The 12,203-nt window shown below is 37.9% G+C and overlaps 1 protein-coding gene across 2 annotated transcripts in view; it reads right to left on the bottom strand.

Moving 5' to 3' along the window:
- The window catches only part of CERS6 (ceramide synthase 6), a 115,450-nt gene that overhangs the window by 32,904 nt on the left and 70,343 nt on the right, over positions 1-12,203 (bottom strand). For both annotated transcript variants that reach the window (XM_027911513.1, XM_027911514.1), the window contains exons 5-6: positions 4,206-4,256; positions 1,543-1,635 (exon numbers count right to left, since the gene is read on the bottom strand). In XM_027911513.1, coding sequence (XP_027767314.1) covers positions 1,543-1,635; positions 4,206-4,256 — 144 coding nt within the window. The remainder of the gene's footprint in view (positions 1-1,542; positions 1,636-4,205; positions 4,257-12,203) is intronic.

The following is a 12,203-nucleotide window of genomic DNA, read 5'->3' as shown; positions in this document are numbered from 1 at the left end:
CTGTCTCCTACAGGTTGCTTCTAATGAAAGGCTTTGACTTGCTGTCATTGCACTGCAGAGGCTGTGCTCCTGCTCCCTGCTGGACACTGCACGTTCTCAGACACAGCAGACACATGGGACATGCTTGGATCTGGTGCTCGAGGTTCAAGCACTGCAAATCTATGGCAGGGGTGTTACTCAGCTGTTAGCCATCCACTTCCCCACCTTCATCTTCCATTCTATTTCCAGAGCAGGTTGCTGTAAAGTCTTCCAGATAACAAGTCATTTATATATAACTAAGAAACAGACTTGGCACCTGCGGCTTAGGTATAAAAGTCAATGTTACTCTGGACTTAAATTCATCTTCATTATCACAGCTCTGTTGTGCACTGTTTTTCTGTATCTCTGGTTTTTGAACCAGTGAAGTTTCACTTATTTTAAGCTCATGATTTAAGAGAATGTTTAGCATCTACAGACTATGTAAACAAAGGACTTACACGTATTCATCATAAATTGGTTGTCTTATTTACAATTTACCCTCCCATATGGATTTAAATTTTTTTTATGCTTTCTTGAGATTTTTACTTCTGCAGTAATTTGGAAATCCAGATATAGGGGTGTGTTTCTATATACATAAATATGGCACAAGACTCTCAGGAGCACACTGTGGTTCCAAATAGCAGATAAATTTATTAAAGACATACTGGATCCTCCATTAAGTCTTTTCAGAGTTATGCTCCTGCTAAAATTCTAATAAACAGGGATTTTTCCATTAGCATAGCCCACAGTCATTTAATAAAATGACAGCTTCCAAATTATTTTAAAAAGTAATTTTGAAACATCAAACCCCCTGCAAGAATATCTCAATGGACTGTTATTATAGAATAACTGCTGTGCTACCTGTTCTGCTATGGACTGGGATTCTTCTTGGAGGGAAGAACTTGGAATATGGAACGGGTTACTAATGATTCTTGAACAATGTTTTTAGTTGGCCAGAGGGTTTTTTTTTTTTTTTTCATTAACAGCCCTTTAATAGCAATATTCTGCTACTTGAAATTTCATAACCATAATGGTAAAATTAAATGTAAAATTATTTTTTAATATTGCATATATCCTGTTTTTACTATCCCTTGGTAGAAAAAATTGAAACCCCACATAGATCTTAACGAAGTGATACTATGAATTTATGAGGCAGTCTTGCTCTGTCATTGATATTTAATAATTTCATTCTTGGAAGAAACATACATCAACTAGATACTACATGTTCAATTCCACTCAAATCACTGCATGAGAGCAGAAGGTTTTTCTAGCTGCTGCTATTTGCCCTTCAATATTTGATTGTTCCAGGCTCTTCTTCTCATGTGCAGGAAAAACCCACATCATAGTAACAAGGAACAGAGTAAGACAAACACTTCAACACCAGTTTCTCACTGATTAATATCTGCAAGAAGTACAGACTAGAAACTGTATTTCCAGTTCAATACTTAGGTAATACAGGTAATCCTCAAGTCAAGAATGATATATACTTAAAACTTTGAATGTTTTTAATCTCATTGTTCTTACCTTTCTTTTGACGTCAATGAATTGAGAAAACATTAAGGACCAGTAGAATGACAATTCAACTATGTAGTAGTAATGAAGGTCAGGCATCAGCGGCTGAAAGATGGAGATGAAAAAAGGTTAATAGAGTCTAACTGACATTACAGGCAGCTGTGGCCTACAGGAGACATGTTTAATCACATTGAATTAAAGAATTATACATAAGCATCCTATGTAAGAAAAATGATGATGGTTGCCTCTTTCAAACTTTGATGGCTCTGGAAAAACAAAGCTCCTCAACCCTCCCTCCTCTAATGTTTTAGTCTTGACAATACTGTAATACCAAATATTATGATGTTGCCAATTTGGAACCCAGAACAAACCAAATTCTGAGTACTCCTAAGTCTTTTTAAAGATTACTTGAAACATCTTGCTGTACATCAGTAATGCTTAAACCACAGCAAAAAAACCATGCTAGAGCAGATTAGAAAAAAGTAATGCTAGTATATAATCTCATCTGCTCATGATGGTAATGTTGCGAGCTTTGAACAGAGCTCTTTCTAATATAAATGCCTGCTTTTAAAGAATTTAACCATTTTTTGGAAATATATTAACATTTGAAAAGAAGAAAATAGAATAAATTTACCCAGGCATCCTGTTTGATATACAACATGGGTACACATATGTTTAAAAGAAATATAAATAGCAAGACATGGGAAATTATGCACAACCAAAACCAGCTTGGGGTAACTTCAAAGAAGGTAACTGGTGGCAGGCATAAGCTGTTTGGCCCCCAGCCTAAGAGAGCCAGTCCTAGGAGCTACCCTAATTTCCATGCAAATGTGCCTCCCTGATAGTCATATCTTTCACCTCAGTGATAGAGAGGGACACTGGCAAAGGAGAAGCTCCTGAGGGCACTGCCTGAGGGATTAGATAAACCATCTCTAGAGCAGTTTGCATTGGCACAACCACTCCCCAATCAGGGCACGAGCTGTTTCCATTGGCAAGAGGTATTTCAGGTGCCTCTTTTATTCAGATTCTCTTTTGCAGACAAGTTCTTAGTTGCTGAAAAACAGTTCTTAGGTGCCTAATGAATGCTCCATGAGGGTTTCTTTAATATAGACATATGCTTATGGTTTATGAAAATGTGCACACTCAATATCAATCTTTTAAAGCCATTTCTTGTGCCAATACAATCCTTTTCTGATTTAGTGAGACTGCCAATAGACTTTTAATTAGGTGTAATTAAAAAAGGGAAAGAGAGCTAGCAATGAACTGCAACTATTACACTTATTATTGCAAGTGAACTTACTGAGGAAAATTTCTAGTAAAAAAAAAGATTGTCAGCTGCTTTATTAACAATACCATTAGTATTTCTAAACCCATACATAATGATAATGTAGGGTAATTCTAATGCTGTCATGGAATCCCTCCTGGATCAATAGTATGTGTTTAATTTAATTCAAATGTAAGCTTTCAGTTCTTCACAGACTTTACCTCAACATAACTATTCTGTGCTTATGGTTGTGTTGTCTCCCTAATGATCAATTTGTCTATATTTACAGTGATACAGTAAAGTCCAGCTGGATTTCTGCAATGCATTGGTGAATAACTTACAAAGGATTTGTAGCAAACAAGAGATTAGAAATTGTATCTAGTTTAGGAAAAAACAACAAAACAAAACAAATTAAAAACCTGGTGTTTAATTCTGATTAGCCCCCAATAGACAATTTTATCTCTGAGACAATGATTTCCATAATGACTTTAATTAGGTGATTTGCTTTCTCTTGGACCCTCACCACTACTAGCATAGTAATTTTACTCTATTGCTACACTCTAAAAGTTGTAACCAGATTTCTGAATGACTTTGTTCTTCTGGTAGGTCTGGTAAATGTATGTTCTTTGGCCAGTAAGATTCCTGTTCTTTTGTGGTAAGTAAATCTCTTATTGCATATAACAACACAAAAATAGTAGGGAGGAGGACTGAAAAGCACCAGTGACTGTAGCCATATCAATCTAAAAATCAACTGTACCTAAAATTTCTGAGGGATGAAGATTCAACACTTCCTCCATTCAATTTCTGCTGCTGCTGCTTCCCTAATATTGTTCAGTTCACCCTCCAGTCTCCAGGTGGAATTTAAGTCATTACCTCTTCTGAGGCTACATGACCAAATTCCTTCAACCTTTCTCAGATCAAGATTTCTGGTCATTCTTGCTAAGCTGTCTCCACTGAACTATTTCCAACAGGTATAAAGCCTTCAAGAACAGTAGCATCAAAACACGGTTCTCCTATTCAGCCTGTCACGGGCTGTTTACTCTCACAGGGAATTCTCATGTCTTTCCGACAATACTCTTTCTCATACTTTCCAGTCTGAAAATTACTTCCCCCTCCCTGCTCCCTGACCTTCAGGGAAACAAAAAACTAAAATAAAAAGCCCAAAACAACCCCTAGACAGGTTAAACTCCTTAAATTGCCTATTTTTCTCTGGACATTTTGGAATTCAGTGTGTGGAATTCAGGTGTGACAACTATATTCGTCTTTACCATCTTGAACTCAAGCAAGATGTGACGTATCTAGCAATGATCTGAAATGCCAAGTAGCCCACTCACACTAACATATTGACATAATAAAAACAGAGCTCTGCAGAAGTGTCATGTTTGTTTTTAGGCAGCACTGTAACTTTTACCTGATATGGATACCCGTTCCAGCACTGTCTGGTATTCCAGAGCCAGGGTGTCTGAGAGAAAGAAAAAACAAAGCAAAGGTTTGTACACACCATTTTGTGCAATATTAAGTGTATATTTTTATTACAAGTGAAAGACAAAACTACAGGAACAGCTTAAGATTTTCAATTTTTGCTAGAGGCTATGAAAACTGAGTAAAACAAGGAGATTCTTCAGAGCTTCACAATATGTTGGAGCAACTTGCCTAGTTGTTGTTGGTACCCCATGACCTTACTTTTGAAGGAGTGTGGACTGAATGTAATCAGTCTGTGCTTAGATGGTCAGATCTCGCATTACCTTCTCAATAGCATAGGAAATTTTGACCTCAGACTACTCAAATATTTCAAGGAAGGCTCCTTGAAGGCTGTTACCCATAAGCATCCTTCTATACAGGAACCATCCTTCATTCCTGCCACATCAGCTCTAAATAGCAAGTCATACCTCTTGCTTTCCTGGCTGAAGACATGACCATCCAGAGATGATAGATCTTGCTACCACATGGAGAATACTCTCACATCTTAGGGTAACATGAAATATGCCAGAGACACATTTATTGTAGCACCCACAAACTCTTGCATTGCAAAAAGCTGTGTAAACTAAAAGACTTGGGAAGAAGAAACTCTGTTATGCTTCCGGTTTCTTTGTTGCTTGCATGGGATTTACGTGGTTCTTTCTTTTTCAATAACACAAGAGAGCCTTTTAAATCTTATACTGTAAGCAGGATGTTACTTTCAGAGTTACTTAGTTTTTATCACCTTTTCTGTGCAATTAAATGTATCTGAGATAGACTATACCATATGGGCAAGGTCTTCTACCCGACATACTCACCATGAAGTATTTCCACATTGTGTAATAAGAACATGACCAAATCAACAGTTACCAAGTAATGGCAATTCCCTTTTTGTGCATAAGCAGGAACACCTTTCAGAGAGGCATGTCTTGCAAATCACAGCTGCACCTCAGGTTCTGGCAGAATCTGGACCTTGAGAAGAACTTGTTTACACTATAAGTAACCACCTAAAGGGCATCTCATTAGAAACTTGAAAGAAAACTGTGAATTCAAGACCTTTGTGCATAACCTTATGTTTACATAACCTTAATTGCTCGAAATTCGAGTTTAAAGGGGGCAGAACATCATTAGTAAATCTCTTGGATTAAGGCAGACATACACATTTACAGCATTAAATGCTTTCCCTAGATTACAGTTTTTCAAATAAATCCTCATTGCAGGATAAATGGCATGTTCTTGTTTTCACCATCAGGTGGAGCAGCTCGGCTCAGGCAAATCATAATAACAAACTCATTCAAAATACAATAAGCGGGTGTCAGAGCAATAAAATGAACACTAGGCAGAATGTCAAGGCCCCAGTCTGAGAATCAGGCTAGGCAGGAAGGATTTGTACCATAATAAAAGATAGGACAAATGCTACATAAAATAATAGCCCAATTTGTCTTATAGAAGGTCCTTATAGCCTTTGTTGGTTAATGTGATGTAATACGATTATTAAATGCTTTTCCTATATTTTTGCACGTGTCTTTTAATGGAAAAGACGATGAAATTTGCACACCCATATCTCAATTCTCCTGAAATGGCAAAGAATTATTCTTACAGTAATCTGAGCAGTATACTGACATTTGAAGTACCAGACCTCCTAGAGTTTCTGATACGCCTCTCACAAGGATGCTGAGAGAATGATTAAAGTCCATCCAAACTTCTCCTTCTCTGTCTTAGAAATAATTGTTATGGAAGCAATTAATTAGTTCAAGGCAATTAATCTCCACAGTAGTTTCCATGCTATGTAAGGTCCTCAGATTTCATGCAATAAAAAAGGTCTTTGGAAACAGCCACAGCTCCTCTTCTGCAAGATAATATAAAGAATCTAAAATATTTCTGTCTGACAGCTGCCTAAATTAGATCCATACAAGTATTCTAGGATAATTCATAGTTTTAGCCAGGTTTGAAAAGCTGTAACTGTCTTTCATATCAGATTCAATAAGAGATAAGAGATGCTTCCTACCCAATTATTTTGCTGCCTAAATTACAGGTCCCAGGAAGAAAATGCACATTTTTCTCTTTCAAATATTATGACATTTTAAGGCTTCTTCATAAAGATGCCTGCTGTAGGAGCTGCAGGTACAAAGGTCTATGTGCAATTAAAATGATGACTGTTAAACAAAATAGGCCTCTCTGGAGGAACCCATAACCGCAACGCCCGACAGGATACCACAAACTGACAAATAATATAATGTATGCATTAAGCCTCAAAGACCAATACATTACAGAACATATGCCTCTTCTGAGCCACATAAAGCTCAGAAAGCCCTGCTGCCATCTCAGATAAAATTCTTGTGAGTAGCTGTTTGGAAACCTAATGGATCCTATGAGGGCAACAGTGGTTAAGATGGTAGGGGGCAACAGTGGTTAAGATGGTAGGGCTCCTATACCATCTATGCCCTGGAAGAGTTAGCCAAAGAGCTTGGTTTAAGCTCAGCCCTCCGCTCTGACCTTCACAATGAGCACAGCCCTAGACCGAACCTAACTTTCACATGTTACCATGGTTATAATTGTTACTCATGGTTATAATTGGACCAAGACGCATCTTGTTTAGTCCTCTGTGAACCTCACATCTGTGAAATACTCTGTACAGGCTTCAGTAGGAAGGAGAAAATCTTAAAAAAGCTCCCAGCGCAGTAGGAGACCTAGACACGTTAAAAGGTGGATAAATCAGAAAGAACTGAAGACCAATATTCTCAGGGCTCACTTGAGCCCTGTGTGTGCTCATAGCACATGTCTGCAAACTTTGTCACACCAGGCAGGTTCACCGTGAAGCTGAGCCCAGCTCTTCCTGTAGAGTCCCGCAATGGACAAGGAGAAAAGGTCAGTGACTTGGCTTCACAAAAGATCCCTTTTTGATGAACATAAAAGAGTGCTACTGTTTCCTCTCTCTGATGAATACCCATTTTTCCCTTTTACTTCTTATTCTTGGTATATAATCTTTGAGGAAGGGAGGAACCTGACGGGGCTGGAGAAGAAAGGAAATGCAAAGATCCTGATAACAAAAAGGCCTCCTTAAGCTGGAAACAGAATACTAAAACCTTCAGTACCAATTATGCCACACAAAAAGCACCAGCCCTACAACGCTGACATCTTGCCTTACAGAACATAAAGGAGTTCAGACAGAAACTGAAGTTTTACCTTACTTTGGTGCAGTGCCTAATAAGTGCAGTATCAGTGACAGACGAGGATGATAAACAGCTGTTCAGTCTGTTGTGATTTACAGTATTAAGGAACAAATCACTATTAATTTCCTTACAGGAATATCTATTAACAGCTTTATGAAGCCTCTCTCCAACTCTGTGATTAAACAGAGAAATTTTAAAAATTGCTTCAGAATCCCCTTCTTCAGACTAGGGAATGACTGAGGATTTTGGAAGAAAAAGAAACACACAAACCTCCCCAAATGATCTGTGATGTCTGCATGCTTAGCCAGAAGCCTCGGGTTGGTTTGTATCCATTGTCTCATTTATTTATCTATAGAGAAAGCTTCTAATTGGCCCCTGGCTTTCAGAAGCCCCAAAGAAATGAAAATCTGACATTCTTACTCAAAATGCTGCTCGTATCTAGTATGTGGAAAGTTAGTTTTGATAGTAAATGGAAGGGGGAAAAAAGTAGTACAATAAAACCCCTTCCATTTGTGATCAACTCCACAAACAGCAGATTTGGCCAAAAGGTATTTTTGTGTGTATTTTATCATGGAGGGAATGGATGCACCTGAAGAAGTACTATTTTAAAGAAACAAAATAAATTTTGTTTCATCATAAAGTAATAAAAATAACCAAGAATACTCCTCTCTTATCCATATGCGCCTAGTAAAACCTACTGAGTATAGGAAACACACAAAAGCCACAGCCTAGGCTCTCAGAGAGACAGACAAGAGTTGAACAAGTCATGAGCAAGAACCTTCCCATACTCTCAGCAAGGCAACCATCAGTGTGTATCACGTATTTCATGGATGTAGTTGAATTCTACACACATTTTATAGAATCAGTATGTATACATAGGTCTCATAAATTTGCAAAATAACTGCCTTTGGGCAGCCAAAGTTACTTTCACAGTTTGTTTCACTGCAAGTTGCTGTACCAGCAACAGGTTAACTTTTTCTTCTATCCAAGCACAAGTAGAAATCCCAATACGCAAGTTTTACCCACAAGCACTGGTGTTGGTTTGTCCTTCAAAGAGTGAACCTACAGATAGGTAAGAGACATGCACAAAAATAATACAGGGTTGCTGTCACCCATTTTTTCTTTCTGTAGTCCATAAACTTGAAACATGTTACATATTGAAGAAACATTTCCAAAAGCCTATCACTAAGTCGTAGGACAGTAAAATATCCAGAGCAGCTTCTGTCATAGCAGTTTGGAGTATCCCAAAGAGCTGTTATACACCCAATTTACTCCTGGCCTCACAGGCATGTTGTAACCCCCAAAGGGGTTCTTCCTAATTCTCAGATAAGTAAGAAAAATCTTTCCATCTAAAAAAGAAATATAATATGCCTGCTATTTTTATCAGAATCCAGCATGTAAAAATCCAGGAACATCATGACACAATCCTCACATTTCATAAGAGCTAATTTATGTTCAAAACCCCATTTCAAATAAAAATGAGACCTCCTTAGTAAAAAAAAAAATTAACTTGCTTTTGAAATTAGAAAACTTTTGATCCTGTAAAACAAAACCAGCACAATACAGAAATCCTGAGCATTCAACGTGTATATGTTCACTACTCCGCAAATTCAAAAGGCTGAGATTTTATCTGGCTTTTTAAATGTGTTTGAATACAGCTTTGTATCATTTGTCTCTGGCAGTTACAAGCAATATTAAGTGGAACAGAAATTAGCACTGTTAATTACAGTCAAGATAATATATACTTTTGGCAAAGTTCTACTATCTCATTTATTTGGGGCTGATACAGGCAAAGATGCCAAAGATGTCTCCCGGCATTCACATCTACTTTCATCAAGCTAGAGCAGATCCTTACTCTTCACAGAAACAACTGGTACAAAGTAAGGCCATAAGGTTTCCTCTTAACATTTACTTAGCCCCACAAAGCTGTGTGGAATTTGCTCCTTTCCTTAGACCAAACATTCACTGTCTGATACACACGTATTATACGTGACATATTGTCTTTTCCTCAACAGCAGTTGCCTTCTCCCACCGCAGGCAGAACACCATCTCCTGCTCACACGGACAGGCACCACCCTCTATTCGGAGCTTTACAGCTTATTTACCCAAGAGGGAAATTGCAACAGCAGGGGAGGAGGAGACTACAAGATTTCTGTTGACTGCAAAATACAGAGACATTTAACATTTTTCACACCTTTTCTATTATCCAGGAACTGAAAAATTACAGGCTTTTAGTGAACAGCACTTTTCATAACATCAGCAGAAGGACAATTATTCATAATTAACAATTGTTTTGGGGTATTGAGTTGTGGTGGGTTTTTTGTTTGTTTGGTTTTGTTTGTTTAGTTGGTTATTATTATTTGATATTCTACATGCTGAAATTAAATAGTACCTCAACACTCATTCCCCCCCCCCCCCAGTTATGGCTAGGGATTACAGCATTTTTTTCTTTTTCAATATATTAATAAGCATTCCTCTTGCACATCACTTGGTTGAATAAGCACTTGCTTAGAGGTGAATTAAACTGCTTGCTTGCTTTTTTTTTTCCTGCAACACCTGCAACCTCTTGGCATGACATGCTGAATGGCTGCTGACTTTAGAAAGTCAGATTACCAGGCAGCATAAAAAGCATCTTTCTTTAGTTTCCAGTGCCAGGGGCTATATGTTCTTGTGCTAAAATGACTCCACCTATTTATGGTAAACCCAAGAGATTTTTCAATAAATTAGTCTCTTAGATATAAATTCCACAATTACCTCAGGCTTCCTTCCCCATCTTCTTACTTGGCTCAGTGAGGATCAGCATAACTGTAGATTACTTCAGCCTTTCACTCTTAAGGGCAATATATATCCATGAAAACATTTGCTTCTGCATATAATGTACAAATACACTCTTTTTCTACTTAACCACAGAAAAATTCCTTTGTATTAATTGTTGTAAAACAAGCCACAGTTTTACAAGTCACAGAAGTGACCTTTTTTCACAAGTATTAATATTTTGCAGCTTATTTTTCACCAGCAGAAAGAAAATGAAACTCATTCTCATTTTCCTTTATTTTTAGAAGATTTATGAAGGAACACTCAGAACTTTCTGAGCCAGCTTTTCAAAGGTTCTATCATCTTCCACTAAGCTTGCCTGCTGTCCAAGGACTTCAGACTTACAATGTCTTGGAAACTCTCTAATTTCCTAAATGTGTATGTGTGGGGGTTATTATCCCCTGAAAAACTGCCCAGGATAACATCATCCCTTGCCACTGTTGTATTTGTGTTGCTGCTATTTAAGAATTTCTCATACTAAAGTTTCACTGATTTAAAAAATACATCAGTTTCCAGTCTCCGCTGGCCACAGGTGGCAGGCACTGAGAGCACAACCTTAGCAGCAAACGATGCCAACAGCACTGGTTGGTATTGTTCACTGCAGGTTGAACTGTGGAGTAAATTAACACTGTGCAAGCACCCATGTTTGGTCACCTACACAGCAAAATTATGTATGCGTCCCTCTATCCACAAAATCACTAAGTTCTGACAAAACACCATGCTGGCAACAAAGAGAACTCAGCAAAAAATCAAAATCCATGGCTACGCTTTTGCATCAACTTCTGTGTGTTCTTCCTTCCAGTGATCATTAATTTGGTTTAGAATGCAGTAGCTTCTCACACCAGGAATAGCATTTTCATAAATCCTTCACAGTTCCAAGCAGTCATTCATATTTTTTGGCATAGCTGACTACAGAAGTGAAGACTGTGACACATTGTCGATGAACCTCCTGAGGTTTTCTTCTCATATATTGTGACTAAGCAAGCTGTTTAAAATTTCTGCAGAACTGTGTTTTGGTTTTTTTTCTCTAGAGCTTAGTGCTTTGTGTCTGCAGAAACAAGGGTTTAGGGGGAAAATGCTTCTGCAATGAAGAGCACTCAGCCTTTGCTGTCAGCAATCTGCACTGCTGATTTCCAAACATAACAAAAAATTATACTTTTACTGATCAGAAACCATAAAACATATGGTAGAATTCATAAAGTCCAAGATTAACAACAATCACTGGAAGATGCACTTGACATTTCAAATGCAAATACATATGTGCGCAAAAAATATTTTTGGAAAAAATATGAATTCAAGTTTTGATGTATTTACATAAAATGATCTCTGGAAAGGCAGAGTAAGCTCCATGCACCACATACATCCACTTTTCTCTTTAAATATATGTCGTACAGAGATCTGGTGCTTATGTCTTGTGTTGATAAACGTTTAATTTCAACTTACAAATTATGTGGAAAATGAAGCTGGCAAAAGGAACTGATAATCCTACAGAATCTGGAAGGGTCCCAATGAATTGAACAGAACAATGCATTGAACAGAAGTGAAGAACACTCCAGCTGGAGAAACCGGTGGCTGTAGCATCTCTTCCCCTTACCAAGCTCTCTTTTGTGTACCTTCTTTCTCTGACACTTCCTCTGCTAGTTGCTTTGCAGCGAGCAAAACTTAAAAAAACTTTTGTCTTCATGTGTAATGGCAACATTTTCAAGGACTGTTTGGTCATGAGCAAGTTGAGCAGCCAGTGGTGCTACTACAGTTTAGAGCAGCTGAAGCTCTATATAAATATTGCAGGAACCAGGCTAAAGTTCCTATTCGTTTCTGGGTAACAGGTTTCCCAGCAACACTATCCAATGTATTTTGGAGTTACTCTATCCACACAGTAAGAGGAGTGCATAAAAAGTAGTGGATAGATTCAGCTGAGCACTCCAGATAACACTTTAGAAAAGCAAAGCAGCTGTACGCCCGTT

Source organism: Empidonax traillii, unplaced genomic scaffold (assembly GCF_003031625.1).
Source record: "Empidonax traillii isolate 1590-97213 ecotype Southwest subspecies unplaced genomic scaffold, ASM303162v1 scaffold33:size3420811, whole genome shotgun sequence".
Lineage (NCBI taxonomy): Eukaryota > Metazoa > Chordata > Aves > Passeriformes > Tyrannidae > Empidonax > Empidonax traillii.
This window is presented reverse-complemented; position numbering and strand designations above follow the sequence as displayed.